The 21795-nt window shown below is 45.3% G+C and overlaps 1 protein-coding gene across 2 annotated transcripts in view; it reads left to right on the top strand.

Moving 5' to 3' along the window:
* Window positions 1-21795, top strand: part of LOC147658872 (E3 ubiquitin-protein ligase TRIM39-like) — a 134172-nt gene that overhangs the window by 47058 nt on the left and 65319 nt on the right. For both annotated transcript variants that reach the window (XM_086952078.1, XM_086952077.1), the window contains exons 3-4: window positions 4202-4432; window positions 19638-19660. In XM_086952078.1, coding sequence (XP_086808204.1) covers window positions 4202-4432; window positions 19638-19660 — 254 coding nt within the window. The remainder of the gene's footprint in view (window positions 1-4201; window positions 4433-19637; window positions 19661-21795) is intronic.

Genomic DNA, 21795 nt, shown 5'->3' with positions numbered 1-21795 from the left:
CAGCTGGCATTCTAGAATGCCAGCTGACGTCATGCGCGATGAGCGCGAGGGCAGGGACGCGCGAGGCAGAGACGGGGGCTTAGAGGAGACAAAGTGCACAAATGTAAATATGCAACTCAACAAGCAGTTGCACAGTTTTGCATTTGTTGGACAGATTTGTCAAGCCATGTGTGGCATGTGCCTGTCTTAACATAACATTTTTAAAAGCCTAACTTCATAGAACACCATGGATGTCACTGAATGTTCTTCAAAGGAACATTGGATATGTGATTAGAATTTCTGAGTGTTATACGCCATGTCATAAGGGGTTGAAGGAGATTGTGGGAGTTGTGACATTTGGCTTCCTGCTGCTGTCTGTGATGGGTGAGATCTTCTGTTTGAACCATAAAACTCCTACTGTGTCTCCAGTGAAGTGTTTCTTTTGGAATACCACACCATTGCCATTGTCCCCAAGCCCATGTAATCAATCCATATCTGTGAAAAAAAGGTTTGCAATGTTGGAAGCAGATGGTATGATTTTAAAAAGAGAAAAATTAGCTATATTGGAAAAGGACTCAACGATGACAATAATAAATAGATCTCCTCCTGCAGGTAGTGACGTAAAGATAAAAGCCGATGACATCCTATGCCGTGGTCTAGGAGGTACAGGATTGGATACAGATGGATTGGAATGTATTAATTTTCCGTGCGTGTAAAATTCGGCAAGCGAGAAAATACTGCACAATATCCTGATTTACGTTTGGCCACAATGAGCATCTCAGTACTAACAAGAGAGCAGCTGTGGGTCCTCTATGACAGGCTGTGGCAGTGTCGTTACCATTCACAAAACCTCTTCCTGAAGTTCCTTGGTAGGAAGGATTAGAGGCTGTTGTTGAAAATACATATCTTCATGGACGGTCAATGATTCAGTTAAGATTGTAAGAACCTTAGGATTTAAATGAGAATGATCGTAGAGCACCAGCTATTGTTATGTTATGTTAATTGGGATTTCTAAAGCGCACGGCTACTCCGAGGGGTGTACTGGCACTGCTAATGGAGGTTGGGGCTAACGAGAATGCGGTAATTGGACACGCGGATGACAACTATTGTAGAAAAAGAAAAGTTTTCAATGATTTCCTGAAAAGAGGGAGATCCTGTGTCTGTCTCAGCTCCAGAGAGAGGCCATTCCATATCTTTGCTGCTTAAAATTGAAATGACCGACCTCTGATTCGGGCAAAGGAAAAATTGGGAACGCAGGCTAAATGCAGTGTTGCTGATCTCAAAGTGTGACGTGGGTGATAAAATTGTACTCTCTTCCTGAGGTACGGGGCCCCCAACCTGTAAATAGACTTGTAAATAGACTTAAAGGTCAGGACCATAGACTTAAATATGATCTTCTTCCGGATCGGAAGCCAGTGCAAGGTCTTCAGATAACTAGACATATGTGCTCTAGGCCGGAGCATGAAGATAGCCCTAGCCGCAGAGTCCTGCACAGCCTGCAGGCGTGTCAACAGGTAGTCCGGGATTCCCAAGTAGAGACTGTTAACGTTGTCCAACCGGGAAAGGACCAATGCATGGACTACAGTTTTTCTGTGCGTTACAGTAAGTAGAGGCAGAAATTGCCTAAGCATTTTCAGCACTCCGAAGCAGGAGGCTGCGACCGCTTGTACTTGGGAGTTCATGGATAGATTGTCATCGATTCTCACTCCTAAGTTCTTGACTGACGTCACCGAGGCTAGGGGGGGGGGACATATCCTGTGGCCACCAATTTCACCATACAGTATCTGGGGGGAGACCAAAAAAGGACAATTTTCGACTTGTCGGGGTTACATTTTAGTTGGTGAAGTTGAAACCAAGAGAACACTTCTGAAAGGCAAGTTCACCATTTAGATCTGACTTCCTGTTGCATGAAAAGAGCAATTGAGTATCGACCGCGTACAATACGATTTTAGCTCCATGAGCTTCAACGAGATCTGCTAGGGGAGACATATAAAGGTTAAACAGTGTGGGACTGAGGATAGATCCCTGTGGTGACCCTCACCTTAAGTGATGGAATAGGTGCTCTAAAAGAGGGGACCAGTCTGTGTGCCGCTGGTTTCTAGAAACAAAGTAAACCACTGAAGTACCGTATTCCGATAACCGCACTCCGTCAGTCTTCTTAGGAGCTGTTCATGGGGGACGGTATTGAAGGCCGCAGAAAAATCTAACAAAATCAATGCGGCCTTCCCTCCCTGATCAAGGTCTGCTTGATGATTTCTGAGACCTCCAGGAGTGCGGTTTCGGTACCGAAGTTGGATCTAAACCCAGATTCGCTTTGATGGAAAATGAAATTGGAATCCGCATAGGTGGTAATCACTTCATTCACGTATTTTTCGCAAACCTTGAAAAAAAATGGGAGCTGGGATATTGCTCTATAATTGGAGGCTTGCTCAGGGTCTGTTCTAGGTTTTTTCAATAGGGGCAGTATTTTTGCCTTCTTCCACCTGTCAGGGACCTGGCCGATCTTCAACAATGAATTCAAAACCCGTTGAGCGCAGGGTGGATAATCTCGGCAAAAGCCACCATTGTCTTGGCCGGCCACAGGTCAGATGGTGATCCTGATTTTATGGTCTTCATTATTTCCAGGGATTTGTCCAAGGATATAGGGGGGAAGTACATAAGTGGTGGACCCCTTGGCTGAGAAAGAGGGATGAAAGACGCCTGACTTTCACCTTCTGGCTTTGGTGTCTCTAAAAAAGTATCCTGTATCAGTTTTATTTTCTCATGAAAAAAGGAGGCTAAGTGATTAGTCCAGGCTTCAGTGGGGATGAATAGGCTTGCTGTTACACTGGAGGCTGAAAACTCTTTAACTGTTATAAAAATGTCCTTACTCTGATTAGCTGACTGAGCTATTTGAGGAGAGGAAACGTTTTTTCATTCAATTATTCTCTTACAATGTTCTTTTAATGCTAATTTGTATATGGTTTTGGCTGTAGGGTCAGAGTTTTTTCGCCAAGCCCTCTCCAAACATTTACACTCACTCTTACTATTCCTTAGTGTGGCAGTAAACCAGGGTGCTGAGGCCCATGAGGCTTTATCGGGGTGCACCGAGAGAGGGGCAAGCCCGTCTGCTCGTGATTGGAGCCAGTTTTCAAGTTCTTTTGCATCCTCCTCCACCTTACTGTGGAAGGGAGTAGGACGGGTAGTTAAGATCTTGGAGAGGGTGTCTGCCGTAATTTGGCTAAAAGGCCTATACCACCGGGACGGAGGTCTGCCCTGAGTTTTACTGGGGTTAGATACCTTCCTAATCATAAACTCTAACCACGCATGGTCAGTCCAAACTTACGGGACTGGTGCTAAGAATGCCATTTTGTCCGTGGAAAAGACCTGGTCCAGAATGTGGCCTTTCTCATGAGTTTTTTGAAAGATAGATGGTAGCATGTTGAAGAGAGCTAAAGACTCATAGAGTCTCCTCGACTCTGAGTCACTGCCCTTGTCCATGTGAATATTAAATTCGCCAAGGACTAGGCAGTGTTTGAAAGTGATGGCGACCTTGTAATTGCGGGTCTGCTCTAACAGGCGGGCAACGCGGTCGTGTGCAAAGAAAATGAAAGTCAGGCTAAAAATGTGCAAAGTGCAGGCACACAATCAATAATAAATAAAAACACAGTAAAAAGTCTAGAGCAGAGTTATAGGGTTAAAAGTGCAGACTCCGCTAGCTTGAACAAAGTGATTGGATATCTTTGTGGCTGCGCGTCAGCAAGTGTGTTCTTGGACCATGGGACAAAACTAATGAAGAAGACGCACTGAGCAAGCAGTGGGTTCTATTCTCAGACTGTACATTACAGAGGCTCTCTACGTTTCTACGATGGGTGTGAATCTCAAATGGTCTTGTATTCGGATTTAAGAATGTCTCCATTATGTGGAGATTAGTTTCATTGCGAGACGTTTTATGAGCCTGTGCGTTTCCGCTAACAGTCTTTTAGTAGGTGAAAAAGGTAGAAGATTGGGTGTTCAAGTCCGGCCTAATCCTGAGATTGCAAATCAATTATCGTTGCAAATCAATTGTCATTAGTCTATTCACTTCTTTACCTTCCTGAGGCATATCATTTTCATAATCCATAATCAGATTTCTTGTTTCAATCATCACCTTTCTTGAATATCTTGAAAGGGAAGGAAGGGGTGAGCTCTGTGTCATTAAAATCTCCCCAGAATCTAACCATCATTTCTTTGTTGCTGACAGAACAAGGTGAGAGCTGAGAAGCAGAAAATTGCGTCTGAGATTGAAGAGCTGCGGCAGCTCCTGAGAGATAATGAGGAGACACTGTACCGGAGACTGGAGGAGATGGAGAAGAAAATTTCCATGGTAGAAAAAGCAAATATCTTCAAGCTGTCCAATCAGATCACCTCTCTCAATGCCGTGATAACCGATCTAGAGAAGAAATGCAAGGAGCCAACGTTGGACCTCCTGAAGGTGAGACACTGCTTGGTAAATACAAGACAATACAGAAGAGCTGCATTCATATGGTGTGTGAGGCGTTGAATGTAAGTGGAGAACATGTATGATCAACAGACAGGGTTAATTTACCCTGACCTCCTGTGTTCTGACAACCCAACAAAATATACAGACTAGTTAAACTAACTGCAAATCCTTCTGTTCTGACGGCCCAATGGAATGTACAGGCAGGGGCAGTATATATTGACCTCCTCATATACCGACATCCTGACACAGTGTAAAAAATATGGTAGGCTGGGTCATGTGACTCCATTCAGAATATCAAACTCTTTATCATGTGACATCATTCGATGTATCAGACTCTTCTGGCTCATGTGACCACATTCAGAATATCATACTTTCCAGTGTCCGGTGACCCTATTCAGAATGCTAAATTCTCCGCTGTGCCATTTCACCCCTTTGAGATTATCAAATATTACAGACTGTGCTATCCTGTGATCTAGTTTAAAAGATCAGACTCTGTACCTTGTCATGGGGCCAGATTCAAAATGTCACAAATGGTGCTGAGCCATGTGACAATATTCAGAATATCACAGATTGTGCTCTGTCACGTGACCCTATTTGAAATATTGCAGAGTGGGCCGCATTATGTAACCTATTTTCCTACATCATGTGATCCCACTCAGCATATTACAGACTGTGTCATGTGACCCCAGTCAGTAAACCACATGCTGTACTGCGTCACATGACCACATTCAGAATGTCACACTATGCTGAGTTGGATAACCTTATTCAGAATGTGATTATAGATTAATTTTTATTGTTACACATTTCCTACAGATGTCAAAAAATGAACATTCTTAAAAAACGATAATAAAACTAAAATATATTTAAATTATATTCCTAAACTAAAATATCATGATATTGACACATTTGGTACATTCCAAATTATAGATGGCATGTTAATAAATGGAGTGAGCATTGTTTTAATTCATTAACTGGTTGAGATAAAGTGTGCGCAGATGGAGAAAGAAGTTTCTCGTAGAACTGTCACATTGTGAAATATGGCTGCATACCTTGGTACAGCCGTATCAACAACAGTTTCATGCTTTTTGCCAGCTTCAGCGCTGTTTATTCAAACTGCAACTAAGCTCTTCTGCTCGTGGTCCTAAAGATTTTCTACCCTGAATAAAAAATGTCTTATCTGTTGTAACCGAAAGCTTCAATTCTATTAAGGACACAGGTGAGGAATATGCTTTTCTTCATTCACTTTAATCAATACAGCCATATTCAAAATGTATGATAAACTACAAATCCCAAGAACCTTTGGTAATGAAACATCCAATCAAACATAGGCATTAGTCCATGACCAATCAGGCCCCAGCAGAGACCCATTCAGTCCATTATCCATGTTGTCACAGTCTCTTATCTCGTGTGAGATTAGCTACCGCATATCCATCATGAATTCTTTTACTCAGTAGCAGTACCAAGGAAGACAGAGAAGAATCAATACCACGTTCCATGTCAGAGAAGCCTTAACGTAACATCTTTCTTAACATCACGATCATAACGCTATATCATAACACTGCATCATATAACATACACAACATAACAGGAAAAATGATTACCTACCAGTCAGGTTGGCGGTTAAGATTCTAGCCGGGTGAGATAATCCTCTCCTCTGTGTTCTTAATGGAATTGAAACTTTCCGTTTCGACAGATGGAAATCTTTCATTGTTTGTCTGGACTGGAGACAAGGATTTTGCTGGTTCAAACTTGCTCACGACTAAATGAGCCATATCCAGCACCTGCTTGAAATAGAACCTCTTAAAAGTGGAGTCCAAAGACCAGTCTGCTGCATTCATAATATCCTCCAAACAGGCACCCAGGCTAAAAGCCTTCGAACCCATTGGCCCTCGAGTTGAATGCACCCCACAAACCTTGAGATCAATGCAGACCTACCGCATAGGGTAGGGGGAAGAGACCACCATGTGCACTTTCCGCAATGAGAGCAGGACCGGCACTCACCAGGTGGGCGAAACTGGGATGTCATCTCTTCATATGCTTCGAGGTATTGCACCACACACAGTTTAGGGAATCTGGAAATGCAGGATAAGAAATAACCCTGGAATGGGCCTTAGTCCTTCTACTTACCATAAAGGAATCTCTAGACGGGGAGAAGGTATGCCCTGAAATGTCTAGGAGTCGAATGCCTGAGACCCCCCCTGCAAGATTCCAGACACAATTTCATTCATAATTTAACCAAAAGCACCTTCTAAACAAATATCTGTTTGGTTTCCAAGCTAAGAAAAGGTTTAGCACCTGGTTGACATTCCAAAGAGCCGAATAACACGGCTCCGGGGGAAGTGGGAGACAAATCTCTCGAAGGAGGTGATGGACAAAAGGGTGATAGTATTTGAACCGTGTTAACTTACCCCTAGTCAGGTTGCTGAGCATTTCTCAGCTCGCTAGACTTCCGTCTATCATGAGGTCTGCCCAATATAAAACATCCCCTTCTTTTAGTGGTTGACTCAGTTGATCTTTCAAACAATCGGGGGTACCCGGGATTCCCAGATTGGTGCTTGTGTAGAATAATATGGAATTCGCAGTTGTTTCCGGACATATACCCATGTTATTAATGCTATACTTAAGATCTTCAATCTAACCTTTTTGAAGAACTTAGGGTCCCCTTACTTAAACAAAAAGTAATGCTGGCCTTGGCTAACCTCTCCAAGCATTGCTGAAAACAGCAAACCCAAGATGCCCCATCTGGCTTATTTTCTAACATACGGAAACTTTTGAAATGGAATGCGTGACAGTAAACAAGCAGGACTGGAAGTGCCAATCCCACTTCCCCCAGATTCCTCCTCAGCTTCCAACAAGCTATTCTTGTCCCTCGAACACCCAGATAAAACTACCAAGTTTTCCTTGTAACTTGGCTATATCCTCCTTTCTTAAAATTAAAGGTATAGAATTAAAAAGTAAAGTTACTTTCGGGATTATAATCGTCTTTATGAGGTTTACCCTACCATAGATATTTAACGGTCGGTTCGCCCATTTCAACAATAAGGCCGAAATCTCCCGGCTCACTTTCTTCCAGTTTGCTCTCAGAATATCTTCTAACTTCTGCATAATAATCACCCCCAGATAACGCATTTGAGTTTTGGCTCCCTGAATGCTTATTTCCTGGATCCACTATATAATTTTGTTTAGTCTATATTAACCTTGTAGCCTGGGATTAATCCAAAGCCCTCCGCTTTTCTCATCAAACTAGGTATTGCCTCTTGGGGATTAATTGTATAAAGGATCAGATCAACTGCGTATAGACCCAGTTTTACCTCAACCCCGTTACAATTGAAGGGGAGAATCGCAGTATCCACCCTAATCGAATTAGCGAAATGCTCTATGTATAGATTAAATAAGAGCGGAGACAGGGGTCATCCCTGTCTTGTACTTCTTGTTATGCTGAACCAATTCGTCTACTCTTCATTAGACAAGACCTTAGCTCTAGGGCTCTGGTACAGATTTTTTACAGCTTTCACCATATTTATCGGAAAATTAAAACCAGTTAGGAGCTCCACAAATATTTCCAGTTAACTTGATGAAATGCTTTGGCAGCCTCTACTGCCACTATGGTCAAGGGGATCCTTTGTGCTTCCGCCATATCCACCACTCCTATCATCTGAAACGTTAACTCAATTAACTGCCTCCCGGGGATAAAACCCCTTTGATCAGTGTGCACAATTTCTTTTATCACCTGTGCTACTCGTGATGCCACAATACCCAAGCAAATATTGTAATCCGCGTTTAAAAGGGATATTTGTCAATAGGAATCTAGTTTCTGTGGATCTTTATTATATTTCAATATTAAAGTGATTGTGGCTTCTGACCATGAGCTAGGAATGTTTTCTCCCAGGCTATATCATCTATTACACAGAGACATAAAAACAGGCACCACTATATCTAAAATACATAAGTATACCTCAACTGGGAGGCCATCTGGTCCGGCTACTTTACCCCCAGCCCATTTTTTCTCCACTGCATCCTGACCTCCTTTTCTGATATCTCCCTTCCCAAAGCTCTCTTCTGTTCTTTAGCCAACTGTGGAAAGTTTTCCTGCCTTAAACACTTATTAATGCTCTCTTGGTCTGGGAATACAGGCTCCTTATAAAGTTCACTCATAAACCCTCTGGCCTCCCGACATATATCTGCATTCACACACAGCACCTCCCCTGAATCTCTACTTATTAAGCTTTGTATTGTATTTCTGGCTCTACCTACTTTCGCCTTCCAGGCCAACAAAGAGCTACATTTTTCACCATAGGCAAAATGTTGAAGCTTACTCGCCTTCCATTTCTCACATATTTTTTTATCTAACTGAGCCTGAAATTGAGCCTGCAAATCCTCTAATTCTTTAGCCAAAGTGGACAGATTACTTGCACCTTCTAGGGAGGCTTTCTGTAAATCTCTCTCTTTCATCTCGATCTCCCTTATTCTACTCTCCTCATCCTGTTTTGCTATCTTTCTTTTCTCCCCTGATACAAACTTCAGAATTCCCCTTACATAAACCTTGAAGGCGTCCCAAACCAATTGCTCATTTGCAGAACCAATATTTACCTGAAAATATTCCTAAATTCCCCCCCCCCCCCCAATCTCTTATCACTTCCTCATCTAGTAATATAGACCTGTCTAGCGTCCATCTCCTTTGCTCTTCTCTTTGGTGGAGGTTCACAGACATTACTACTGCAGAAGGGTCAGATAATATTGCTGGAATATGCGATACTACTTCTACATCCGCATATAGAGCTTGATCTACAAGAAAGTTATCTACGCGGGAATGATGTCTATACTTTTTGCTCTAATATGTGAAATCTCATATCCCTCCATTCTTGCTACGCCAAATGTCCACCAAATTAAATTCTTTAATCATGTTCTTAAATCCGGCAAATGATGTTGGGGAGGGTGAAATATTTCACATGCGACGTTCTGTCTAATTCTTTATTTTGGACCAAGTTGAAATCTCCTCCTTAAATTATGGGAGCCCCTGTTTCAAATAGACAGGTTTCAAGCTTTGCTAAAGGTCCCTGATTAACCTCGTTGGGCCCATAGTAAACTGCACAGACCAGAGGTTTATCTTGTTTCAATATAGTGGCACTAACAATCACCCCGTATCATCAGTCTCCTATTTAACACCCTAATTCCTGAATTACTCCTTATGATAATGTCCACTCCTCTAGTACTCCCCCTTTGATCTGAACACAGTACCTCTTGGACCCAATCTAAGTTACAAAAACACTGTCTACATTCTTGCCTCTCTAAATAAGTTTCTTGTAAGAAGATAATTTGTACAATATATCCTTTAAGAATTCTAACACCCTATATGTCTCCCCCTAACCCATTAACGTTCCATTTTAAAAAACTGATTTTCTTAGGGTTTTCCATACTCTGCTCTATTTTCCCCTCAACCTTCCATCACCTTTAACCTGCTACCAAAGTTATATTTATTCGCCTTCACCTTCCTCTTCAAATTAAGCATCCTGAGGACATTTCTTTTTCTCTTTTTTCCTGATGCTCCGTCCACACCTTGTGCCCACCCGCCCGCATGGGAAACCCCCATTTTACTCCCTGGGCGTTACAAACCGCCCTTCGTGACCCCCCATTCCCGAAGAGAAAGAATACAAAAAAAAGATAAATGAGTAACCAGTGCTTACATACACATCTAACACCGTATCACTGCACCTCCTACACAATATTCCAAGACTCTCATCCCTCCATCTGCGCTAGAAAGGTATCTACTTCTTCCGGATTATAGAAATTGTGCATCTTGTTATGCCACATTATTTTTTAGCAGTGCCAAGAATTTCATCTGTACCTGGGGTCACTAGCTCCTAAGCTCACTTATTTGAGATCCCAACTCCCACTGCCTCTGCGGTGTTCTTTTACCCTGGTCGGACGTTATTTGGTAGGTGAAATCTTCATGTTTTAATATTCCCTCCTTCAATGCTCTTCCCAGCACCAATTCCTTTACTGCGTAGGTTTGAAAATACATCAAAATCTTCCTCGACGCTTTCCTGCCTGAATTTAGTTTAATGGGATCCCTGTGGACTCTCTGGATCTTCATTTCCAACCCAATTTCTGGCCTATCTTTCAGGATACCTTCCCTCCCTTAATAGCTTGCATATGAAGCCTTTATTATCTTCCTTCTCAGAACCTTCTGGTACTTTAAGAACTCTCAAATTATTGCATCTAGCTTGCATCTCCAACCTCTCCATATCTTCCGCTAGTGCTCTGTTCTGCCTTTTTAATTTCTCTAATTCCTTTGAGTTCTCGATCACTGCTTCCGACAAGACCTTCACTTCCTCCTCCACGATTCCAGTTCTCTGTGCTATATTGTCCAATTTTCCTTCCAAAGTCTCGAATTTGCCCTGAATCCCTCTCTAGTTATTCTCCGATATCTCAAACTTCCTCAAGATGTCTTGTCTCAAACTCAAAACATCTTTGCTATTTGACTCTCCTGTGGCTTCTCCTACCGCCCCTTCTATACACACACTTGACCGTGTATCTATGCCGGTACCTAGCTGACTCTCTGGATTCTCTGGATTCTCTTCACTTAGGGTGAGAGGGGGAGATACCCAGGGGGAGGGAGACTGACCTGTAGAAAACTCTCTGCATCTGGGTCCCCTACCTGACATGCTTGTGTCTGATTCTATAATGAGGGCTGAGGCTGAACCGAAAATCGCTCTCCCATTCCATGCTTCCATGTGGGACAGCCACCAGCTGGTTTCTTTCTTCGTGTTGTCTGTGAGAGGCACCAGGTGAAGTATGTTAGTCCTTTCTTCAGATGAGAAGTCTTTAACCTCTGCAAAGCTTGGTAATGGAGGGGCTCCGTAAAGATGGCCTGGATGGATAACGACAAGAGGCGCACCAGGAAAGTGATCTGCCTCAGTGAGGTGCAAGGTTTGGCCAGGGTTTTCCTCAATTCGTAACGAACCTTTCCCACCTTCTGGGATGGAAAGCTGAGGGTAGTTGTAGTAGAGTCAAGTCAAGTCAAGTCAAGTCAATAGATTTATATAGCGCGCTACATACCCAGAGGGTCTCAAGGCGCTTGAAGAAGGGTGGGGAATTACTTGTCAAATATCCATGTTTTAAGTTGCTTTCTGAATGCTAGGTGGTTCTGAGTAAGGCGAAGGTGAGTGGGAAGTGAGTTCCAGGTTTTAGCTGCTAGGTAGGAGAAGGATCTACCTCCCATGGTGGTTTTGTTGATGCGAGGTACAGTGGCAAGGGCTTGGTTGGAGGATCGTAGTTGGCGGGAGGGGGAGTAGAAGGACAGTTGTGTGTTGAGGCATTCGGGTCCGATTTCGTAGAGTGCTTTGTGTGCATGGGTTAGGAGGCGGAAAGTAATCCTCTTATTGACGGGGAGCCAGTGGAGGTTTTTCAGGTGACCAGAGATGTGTTCTTTACGTGGGATGTCTAATATGAGCCTGGCTGAAGCGTTCTGGATGCGTTGCAGTTTCTTCTGGAGTTTTGCGGTGGTACCGGCGTAGAGGGTGTTTCCGTAGTCCAGTCGGCTCGTGACCAGTGCGTGGGTGACCGTTTTTCTAGTCTCGGTGGGGATCCAGCGAAATGTTTTTTTGAGCATGCGAAGAATGTTGAAGCAAGATGAAGAAACGGCGTTGACTTGTCTGTTCATCGAGAGTGAGGAATCCAGGATGACGCACAGGTTCCGTGCGTGGTCCGTTGGGATGGGTGCTTTTCCAAGGGCCTCTGGCCACCAAGAGTCATCCCAGGTGGAGGGGGAGGTGCCTAGGATGAGGACTTCTGTTTTGTCTGAGTTCAGTTTCAGACGGCTGTGCTTCATCCATTCGGCTACTTCTTTCATTCCTTCATGCAGGTTGGTTTTGGCAGTGTTAGGGTCTCTGGTGAGTGATAGGATCAGTTGAGTGTCATCGGCGTAGGAGATGATGTTGAGGTTGTGTTGGCGTGCGATGACCGCGAGGGGGCTCATGTATACGTTGAAGAGGGTGGGGCTGAGTGAAGATCCTTGTGGTACGCCGCAGATGACTTCAGTGGCCTCTGACTTGAAGGGTGGAAGGCGGACTCTCTGGGTTCTTCCGGAGAGGAACGAGGTGATCCATTCCAGTGCTTTTCCTTGGATTCCGACGTTTCTGAGGCACTGTAAAAGGGTGTTATGACAGACCGTGTCGAATGCTGCTGAGAGGTCGAGGAGGATGAGGGCGACTGTGTCTCCATTGTCCAGTAGAGTTCGAATGTCGTCTGTTGCTGCGATGAGTGCGGTTTCAGTGCTGTGCTTGGCACAGAAGCCGGACTGTGAGGAGTCGAGGGATTTGTTGGTTTCGAGGAAGGCGGCGAGCTGGTTGTTGACCGCTTTCTCGATGACTTTGGCCGGGAATGGAAGGAGTGAGATAGGGCGGTAGTTTTTGAGTTCGGTGGGGTCAGCTGTGGGTTTCTTCAGGAGGGCGCTGAGTTCGGCATGTTTCCAGCTTTCCGGGAAGGTTGCGGAGGTGAGGGAGCAGTTGATGACGTCTCGGAGGTGCGGTGCTATAATGGAGTCTGCTTTGTTAAAGATGTGGTGAGGGCATGGGTCTGTGGGGGATCCTGAGTGGATAGAGTTCATCAGACGGATGGTGTCTTCAGTGGAGATTGGGTACCAGTCATTGAGGATGTTTGAGAGGGGTGGGGGTCCTGCAGAAGGTTGGGTGGGTTGGTCTTCGGGTTGGTTGTCGAAGCTGTTGTGGATGTCTGCAATTTTGTTGTGGAAGAATGAGGCTAGGGAGTCGCAGAGGGCTTGAGAGGCGGTGATGTCGTTGGAGTTGGCTGAGGGGTTGGTAAATTCCTTGACGATGTTGAATAATTCCTTGCTGTTGTGGGCGTTGCTGTCTAGTCGGTCCTTGAAGGCGGCTTTCTTGGCATTTCGGATCAGTTGGTGGTGTATGCGGGTGGCGTTTTTGAAGGCGTCCTTGGTGCTGGTGGTTGGGTCTTTTTTCCAGGCCTTCTCAAGGGAGCGAGAGAGTTTCTTCGATTTCTTAAGATCATAGTTGAACCAGGAGGCCTTCTTGCTGCCTAGTTTGATTTGACGTTTTTTCAGTGGTGCTAGGATGTCGGCGCTGTTGGATAACCATTGGGTGAGGTTGGTGGCTGCTTGGTCGGGGTTTGAGGAGTGGGCGGGGGGGTTTTGAAGAAGCGATGAGGAGATCTGGTCGATGGTGATTTTGTTCCAGTTTCTTCGCAGAGTGGGTTGGGGGTGGTTGTTGGATGTGGGCTTGTTGTAGGTAAAGTGAACGCAGCTGTGGTCAGTCCAAAGGAGAGCTGTGGTGTGGCTGAAGGAGACATGTTTGCTGGAGGTGAAGATAGGGTCGAGTGTGTGACTTGCGATGTGGGTGGGGGTAGTGACAAGTTGTTTAAGTCCGAGGTTGGCGAGGTTGTCCAAGAGGGTGGTGGTGTTGCGGTCGTTGTTCTTTTCAAGGTGAAAGTTGAGGTCTCCCAAAAGGATGTACTCCTCGGAGGGGAGCGCGTGTGGAGTGATGAAGTCCGTGATGTCTTCAATAAATTGTGCGCGGGGTCCTGGTGGCCTGTAAAGGAGGGTGCCTCTGAGTGTGGTCTTGGGGTCGGTGTGGATCTGGAAGTGAAGGTGTTCAGAGTTGGCGAGATTGACGTCTGAGCTGGTTGAGATGCGGATGGATTTCTTATGGACGATAGCGATGCCTCCTCCTGTTTGGCCGGTACGGTCCTTGCGAATGATTTTATAGCCTTCCGGGATGGCAATGGTGATGTCTGGGGCTGATGTGGCGTTCATCCATGTTTCTGTTAGGAAGGCGACGTCCGGAGAGATGGTGTCTAGTAGATTCCAGAGGTCGATGGCGTGCCTGTGGACCGAGCGGGTGTTGAGCAGGATGCATTGTAGGTGGTTGGGGTCGGATATCTGTAGTGTGTTCGTAGATGAGGAGTAGTTCTTGGTGCCGTCGAACTTGCAGGAGTAGCAGGAGAAGGGTCCATGGATGTGTCCAGGAGCGGCTTGGACGCAGTTGGGGGAACGGCCGGGGTTAAGGGCTAGGAGGGTGGTGGCATCGTAAGTAATGCGGGAGGGGTGGACATTACGAGGACCAGGGGCTCTGGCGCTGGGCGCGGTCCAGGCGCGGACGGGCGTAGACGGGCTTACCTTTGGCGCACCTTCGGCGCGGCCGCAGCGCGTGGACACTTCTCGCGTGGGGACATTGGCCATAAATGGATGGTGGAGGGGCGGAGCGTGGGAGGGTTAGCCGGGAGGCGGGAGCGAGGTGGGGGAAGGGCCAGGGGATGCACCTAAAATGGCAGCAACAACAACAAGCTTTTTTCCAACAACAACAAGCTTTGCAGCAGGGGAAACGGAGGCGCTTTTGAATAGCCGAGTAATTCTGATAAGTACAGCCAAGAAGTGTGCGCTAGCGATGTGAAGTACTAGCAATGAAGGCACAATGGTTGAAACAGAGACAGTGCAGTCAAGCGCTAATAAATGGGAGATGGTCTGTACTAAAGCGCTACGATGTTAAATGCAGAGGTAGAATCAGGCGCTACAATGACAAGTTAGCAAACAGCGCTACGATGGGATTTCTGCTGAGTTAGGCTCCACGATACCAGGTCTTCGCAGGAGGAGGCAGGGGAGCGGCCGTTCGTGTCCAGGACAGGACGGTCACAGCTTAAGGAGGGTGTGAGGACGACCTATGGTTTCTGTGGGTGGGAGGGTTAGCCGGGAGGCGGGAGCGAGGTGGGGGAAGGGCCAGGGGATGCACCTAAAATGGCAGCAACAACAACAAGCTTTTTTCCAACAACAACAAGCTTTGCAGCAGGGGAAACGGAGGCGCTTTTGAATAGCCGAGTAATTCTGATAAGTACAGCCAAGAAGTGCGCGCTAGCGATGTGAAGTACTAGCAATGCAGGCACAATGGTTGAAACAGAGACAGTGCAGTCAAGCGCTAATAAATGGGAGATGGTCTGTACTAAAGCGCTACGATGTTAAATGCAGAGGTAGAATCAGGCGCTACAATGACAAGTTAGCAAACAGCGCTACGATGGGATTTCTGCTGAGTTAGGCTCTACGATACCAGGTCTTCGCAGGAGGAGGCAGGGGAGCGGCCGTTAGTGTCCACTACAAAACCCAGAAAAGTTGCTTTCTGGGAAGGAACCAGGAGGGACTTTATCTTGTTTATCACAAAGCCTGGACCCTCCAGGATCAACAGGGAGCGTCGGTGCTCTGTGGACAACGCACAATTTTTGTTACCTAAGAAGATGATAGCGCTCTGTGCCCACCCTGAAAGGAACTCTGGCAAAATAAGGGCACCTGTGGTCTTGGCGTCTTCAGCCATATCAAGGATCTTGGTAAGGGGGCTGATAACACCCAAAGGCCTGTCTGCTGCCTCAGCGGAATAAGGGGTGGATGGGTGCCAAGGTCTGGAGGACTCCGCCTCTTCTTCTGAGCCCACAAAGGACGCCTCATCTTGAGGGTCTGGGTAAATACGGCATGGGGATTCCAAGACTGGTTCAGTAGGACCCGGTATTGGTGCAGAAGAGCTTTTAGACAACAAACCTTGCTCAGGGCAAATGAAAACTTCATGGTTAAAGCTATCCTCGGTATTAGGGATATGGGTGCAAGCACACACAGTTTGATCCACCAGTCACTGTTCCAAGGGGCCGATGGCCTCAGCAACCACCCGGTAAATCAAGCCGTCTACCGCAGGATAAAATTCATCATCCCAGGGCAGGAACTCTAGAGGGTCTCCTTTCGACTGCTGATCCCCGATAGTGGGGAATGAGGCGGGGCTGTGCTAGTTCACAAGATGAACACCAGAATACACAGCAGAAGCAGCAGCAAAGTGCTGATTGTGTGTTAAAGGCAAGGGCAGGCACGACCCTGCTGAATTCATAACCACAGAGGAGTTCTGACGGGCAAAGTAGCAATATTGGGTTTGGAGGTCCAGCCAAGGGTTTTCAACGTAAGTCAAGGCGAACTATGAGGGTCTAAGCCCAGGGACACTCACCCCCAGTCGCAAACAAAATTGCTGGGAAAAGGCAGCCTGGGAGCGTGTCCCGATCACAGAAAGCAATCTGCGGCACAATCGCTGTCCGTACTGACCCCGCAGGGTGTAAGTACTCGCACTACCCACTCTGATTGAACAGAGAATCAAACAGGATAGAAGCAGTTTAGAAACTCTAAGCTCCATGGGGCGTCTCACACCAGGCTGAAGGCTCCCGGAGACACAGCGCCATCTCTGACTTCACTGACAGAAGTAAAAAGTTGCACGTTACAGACTCTCACGTACCTTATCTAGGCGCCATCTTGCGTTCCTATCTTTGATTGGATGTTTTGTCTGTTCCATTCCCAAGGGTTCTTGGGATTTGTAGTTTATCATAAAGTTCGAATATGGCTGCTACTGATTAAAGCAAAAGAAGAAAAGCATAATCCTCGCTTCTGGTCCTGACATAGAATTTCTTCCGTCTATTCATTTAATAATTTGTTCTTCAAATTGAAACAATTCAGAGAGAAGTCAAGTTTTTTTTACATAGAACATAATTTGATGACTGAGACTGTTCCAGTTCAAGTGTGACCAATTCTCAGGCAGTATTTGGAGCCACCTGTTTTCAATCAAAATACCACTCTATATAGACACAAGGTTTGTTTTACTGAGTACTGGTTAAACCCAGTTTTATTTATTTATTTCGAGATTTGTATTGCGCGGCAAATACCCGGAGGTGTCTCGGCGCATTTAATACTTTATGGGACAAAGGCCAGCTGGTGGAGTCATTGATCAAATAACCAGGTTTTCAAGGATCTGCGGAAAGCCATGAGTGTGGGACAAGTTTTAATAGCTATGGGAAGAGAGTTCCAGAGTCTGGGGGTAGCCACCAGGAAGCTTCTGTCTCCCCAAGTAGAGGTTCTGGTATAAGGGACAGGAAGTGCGAAGGTGGAAGCTGATCGCAGCGATCTTTAAGGGGGCAGAGATCCTAAAGGCGTCTCTGAGGAAACGAGGCCCATTCTCATGTATGGCCTTATAGGCGATACAGTGCCTTGAATTTAATTCTGCTCCTGACTCGTAGCCAGTGCAGATGTCGTATGGCCAAGGAGGTTTAGGGATACCAAGAAGGACCCTTGCTGCCGCATTTTGAACCGACTGCAGTTTATTTAGGATTTGTTCTTGTGCGTTAAGAAAAAGGGCATTGCTATAATCCATTTTGGAGAAGACCAAGGTGGTCACCAATGTTTTCCCTGCTGAGGCCGGGAGATATGGGAGTAGTTTTTTAATTTTCCTCAGCATGAAGAAAGCGGATGAGACCACCGAGTTGACATGATGTTTAAAAGATAGTTTGTTATCAAAAATAACTCCCAGGTTTCTGACCTTGGCAACCGGGACTGGGGGAGGACCCCTTTGCTTAGGCCACCAAATGGGAGACCAGTCCGGAGAGAGGTTGCCAAAGGTCATCACCTCGGTCTTATCCGAATTAAGTTTCAAGCAGTTCCCCGACATCCAGGAGCAGATGGCAAGCATCCCCTCCTGGAATCTCGAGGCAACTGCTGGGCCATTCTTATGTACAGCTAACACCAACTGCATGTCGTCTGCATAGGTGGTTAGAGACAACTCGTGTGCCTTTATGACCCTCGCCAAATCCGCTACATATATATTAAATAATGTAGGGCTTAGCGAGGAGCCTTGGGGCACACCGCAGGGTAAGGTAAAGAAGGTTGAGTAAAACTCCCCCAATCTGAACGCCTGTGTACGGTTGACCAAGAAAGATGTGAGAAGGTTTTTGGCCAGATGGTTAACCCCCAACGATGCGACACGGTCGATCAATATAGAATGATCGACCGTGTCGAAGGCGGCAGACAGATCTAAAAGTATAAGGACTGCCGCCCCACATTGGTCTAAAATGGCCCTGATTTCATCAGAGGCCTTTATCAGGGCGGTTTCAGTTCCGTGGCCCTTCCTGAAACCAAACTGCGTGTCATCCAAGAGTTGATGCTTATCGATGAACTCTGAGAGCTGCTGATTCATCAAAGATTCAAAGATTTTGGCAGGAAAGGGAAGACAGGCAATAGGTCTACAGTTGGCTGATTCTCCCGGGTCAAGAGAGGGTTTTTTAACAGTGGTCTTATAACTGCTTTTTTCCATGTATCTGGATAAATCCCGGTCTGGAAAATGGAATTGCAGATATCCGTCAGAGGAGGCGTAATAACCTCTGGTATCGAGTTGGATATAGAAGATGGACAAGGGTCCAGAGGGGAGCCTGACCTGATGGCGGTGGTGAGTTTGCTAATTTCTTGTGCCGAGACTGCTTGAAAGACAGAGAAGGTGGGTTTTGAAGAAGAGAGCAAGGAATGGGCAACGGAAATTTCAGGACATTTGGGGGGGGGGGAGAAGGTGGAGTATATATTAGTAACCTTGGATGCAAAGAAGGTGGCTACAGAATTACAAAGATCTTGTGTTGCCTCAATGGAGGGGCCTGTGGGGGGATTAGAGAAGGAATTAACAACTTGGAACAGCTTCCTGGCTAAGCTCTGAGCAGACTCGATTTGAGATGAAAAATAGGCGCTCTTGTGTGAGGCAATAGTTTTTTTATATATTGCCAAAGCGTTTTTATAGGCAAGCTTCGCAGTGGGGCAGTAGTGTTTTCACCAGTGTCTCTCGAGATTCCGGCAGTGTGGCAGCTTGTATGGGTGGACATTTTCTAACAAAAACAAAAGAGTTAAAGATCTTATCCTGTGCTTTATCCAAAATCCCTGTTTATTTGCATTTAATTCCATAGAAAAGTGTTAGAAGTATTTTTGGCGTGATATACTTTAAGTATAGACGCCTAGTTGTTTCTCATGTATTTCACCATTTATTTGTAGTGATGCATGAGTTTTAACAGGTGTGTCATCTGATCTCAGGAACTCTAGCCTATAATACATTATGCATTCAGAGTATATCAGACTGTACTGTCACAAATGTTCTGCTGCCTTGTGGTCCCATTTGGGATATCACAAACTGTGCTGTGTCATGTGACCTTAATCAGACTATCACAGACTGTGTGTGTTGAGGTGTGAGATTGGCATTCGAGTGTCTCCATGTGTGAGATACTTCCATGTGTTTAACTGAACTTTAATTTCACATCTCATATTACACTATAACGTTTGCAAGAATTTAAAATCTGTCATTGAAACTGATGTCCTTCTGCCTGTTCTTCTGTTTTGCAGGATGTCAGAAGCACCCTGGACAGGTAAGGCTGGTTTATTGTCCTCCTCTCAGTGTGTAAGGAGCAGGTCTGGCTGCAGTGTGGAAATGTCAGTGCTGAGCTCACACAAATCCACTTTGCTGCCAGAGCAATACAACCTCATACTATTATTGTATGTACATCACCTCGTAGCTACTCTCCCGTCTTCCAAACCGTGTTGAGGCCCCCTGGCTTGTTCTCAAAACATCCACAGTCTTTAAAAACTTCTTTTTATTCAATAAATATTACTGAAGTTCTCCAAAACGACCTTGAGACTCCTCAAACTCCCAGTCTTATGAAAATACCCCCTGAGTCCAGGGACACACGCTCATGTCCACAAAATCACCTTTGTCCCAAGAAACTTCCTCAAGTTTTCTAGAATCACAGAGAACTCAAAACCTTCTTCAATACTTTCCGACGCCACTGCCAATCCTCAAATGTCCCTCTAGTGCTTTGAAACATCATTTGAATTGTGTACAATCCACATTCTCTCCTAAACCTGTCTCACCCTTTAGTTAGAAGCCTGTGTTGGTCATAGCGGGCGACAACCCTCGTTTAATACCCTAGTTCAAGACATACATAGCCATAGTATCCAGATTTAAATTACTACTAAAACTGAAAGTGGGCACAATTTGCAAAGATTTACTAGGGAATTATCAGCTTTATAAAAGCAAATAATTCTGTGACAGTGTAGCCTTATAGTCCGCTGCTGAGGGCTATAACCAGGTGTTAAAGGCCCAGAATCTGAGCTATAGGCCCAAGCAACAGGCAAAGGCCTATAACGAGGGAGAGGCCCTTTAACAACCGGTATAGCCCGAGGCAGAAGGGCTATAAGACTATTACAACACTCCACCCGCTAAGGGTAGAATGTTCTAAATTAAAACGGGAGATACATGAAGACAAACATCGGAATGCTGGCGCTCCGGGCTTATACCAGCCCTTATAAGCCCAGAGCTACTCCATTGTCTTCAAAGGAGCTCTCCACATTCCAAAGTTCCAATGACGGGTATAGTAGAGAGGCTGGCACTTCAGTTGTTCAAACTGAGACAAAGTTATGCAGTCACTGAGTTAAAATATTTCAATACATTTGTTATTCAGGTTTAATAATCCACTCTGAGGTTTTTGCATAATGGTACATTCCACACAGATGCTTTATGTTCAGAAGGCTGTGCCGAAACACCTTTCACCCACTTGTGATTAACACTAGGGATTCCACATGGGAAAGGCTTTAGAGCAGTTATTAAAATTTAAAGCATACCTCGTCCTTTATAGTCCTATGCTTGCCTAGCACTGTGCGCCAGTCTGTCAGTTTCAGCCCCAGTAAGAGCATAGAAAAAGTTTTTCAAAATGAGAAATGTGTGGAGTGGAGTGGAGTGGAGTGGAGTGGAGTGGAGCGGAGCGGAGCGGAGCGGAGCGGAGCGGAGTGGAGTGGAGTGCTTGTTAAGAAAAGAGACGGCATAAAATGTGCATTCAGTGTCAAAAAGATGTGCATGAAGGAATGACTCTTGAAGATACTGCTCTGGACTACTGAAAATCGTAGTTCAATTAAAATGTACTATGTGTACTAGAACACTGTGCACAGTAAGGGGCTCACACCTTTCCCTGAGTCACAATGTCATGTAATTGTCCAAAATACAGGTAAACAAACCACTAATGAGCATTCTAAGCAAACTACAACTTTATAGTTTCTGGCCGTTCCCCTGATTGTCTGATTTAGGGCCTGATTTAGAACGCAGCGGGGGGCGCTCCGTAACAACGGTGACGGATATCCCGTCCTTCGAAATCAAAATCAGGTAGGATAGAATGGGTTTTAGGGCAATATGTATGAAACAAAATTTTGTTCGCAAACTCCGAAATTCGCAGAATTTCGGCGTTTGCAATCGCAATTCAGGTAAGTGTGTTGTAACAGCCTCGCAAAATAAGGAATCACAAAATAGCAATTCCCTATTTTGCAATTGCATTTAAGGAATCGCAAATTGCGATTCCTTAAATGCAATGTAAGAAGCACAGAAAATGTGCAATTTGGCCAATAGGAATCGCAAATTACCACCAACTTCAAGTTGGTGGTAATTTGCGATTTCTTTGAAAAATGCACTATTTTGCACACATACATGTCCTTAGCGCATGTATGTGTGCTACAT

This window comes from Lissotriton vulgaris, unplaced genomic scaffold, assembly GCF_964263255.1.
Source record: "Lissotriton vulgaris unplaced genomic scaffold, aLisVul1.2 SCAFFOLD_965, whole genome shotgun sequence".
Classification (NCBI taxonomy): domain Eukaryota; kingdom Metazoa; phylum Chordata; class Amphibia; order Caudata; family Salamandridae; genus Lissotriton; species Lissotriton vulgaris.
The sequence above is the reverse complement of the archived record's forward strand: the minus strand, read 5'-3'. Positions and strand labels throughout refer to the sequence as shown.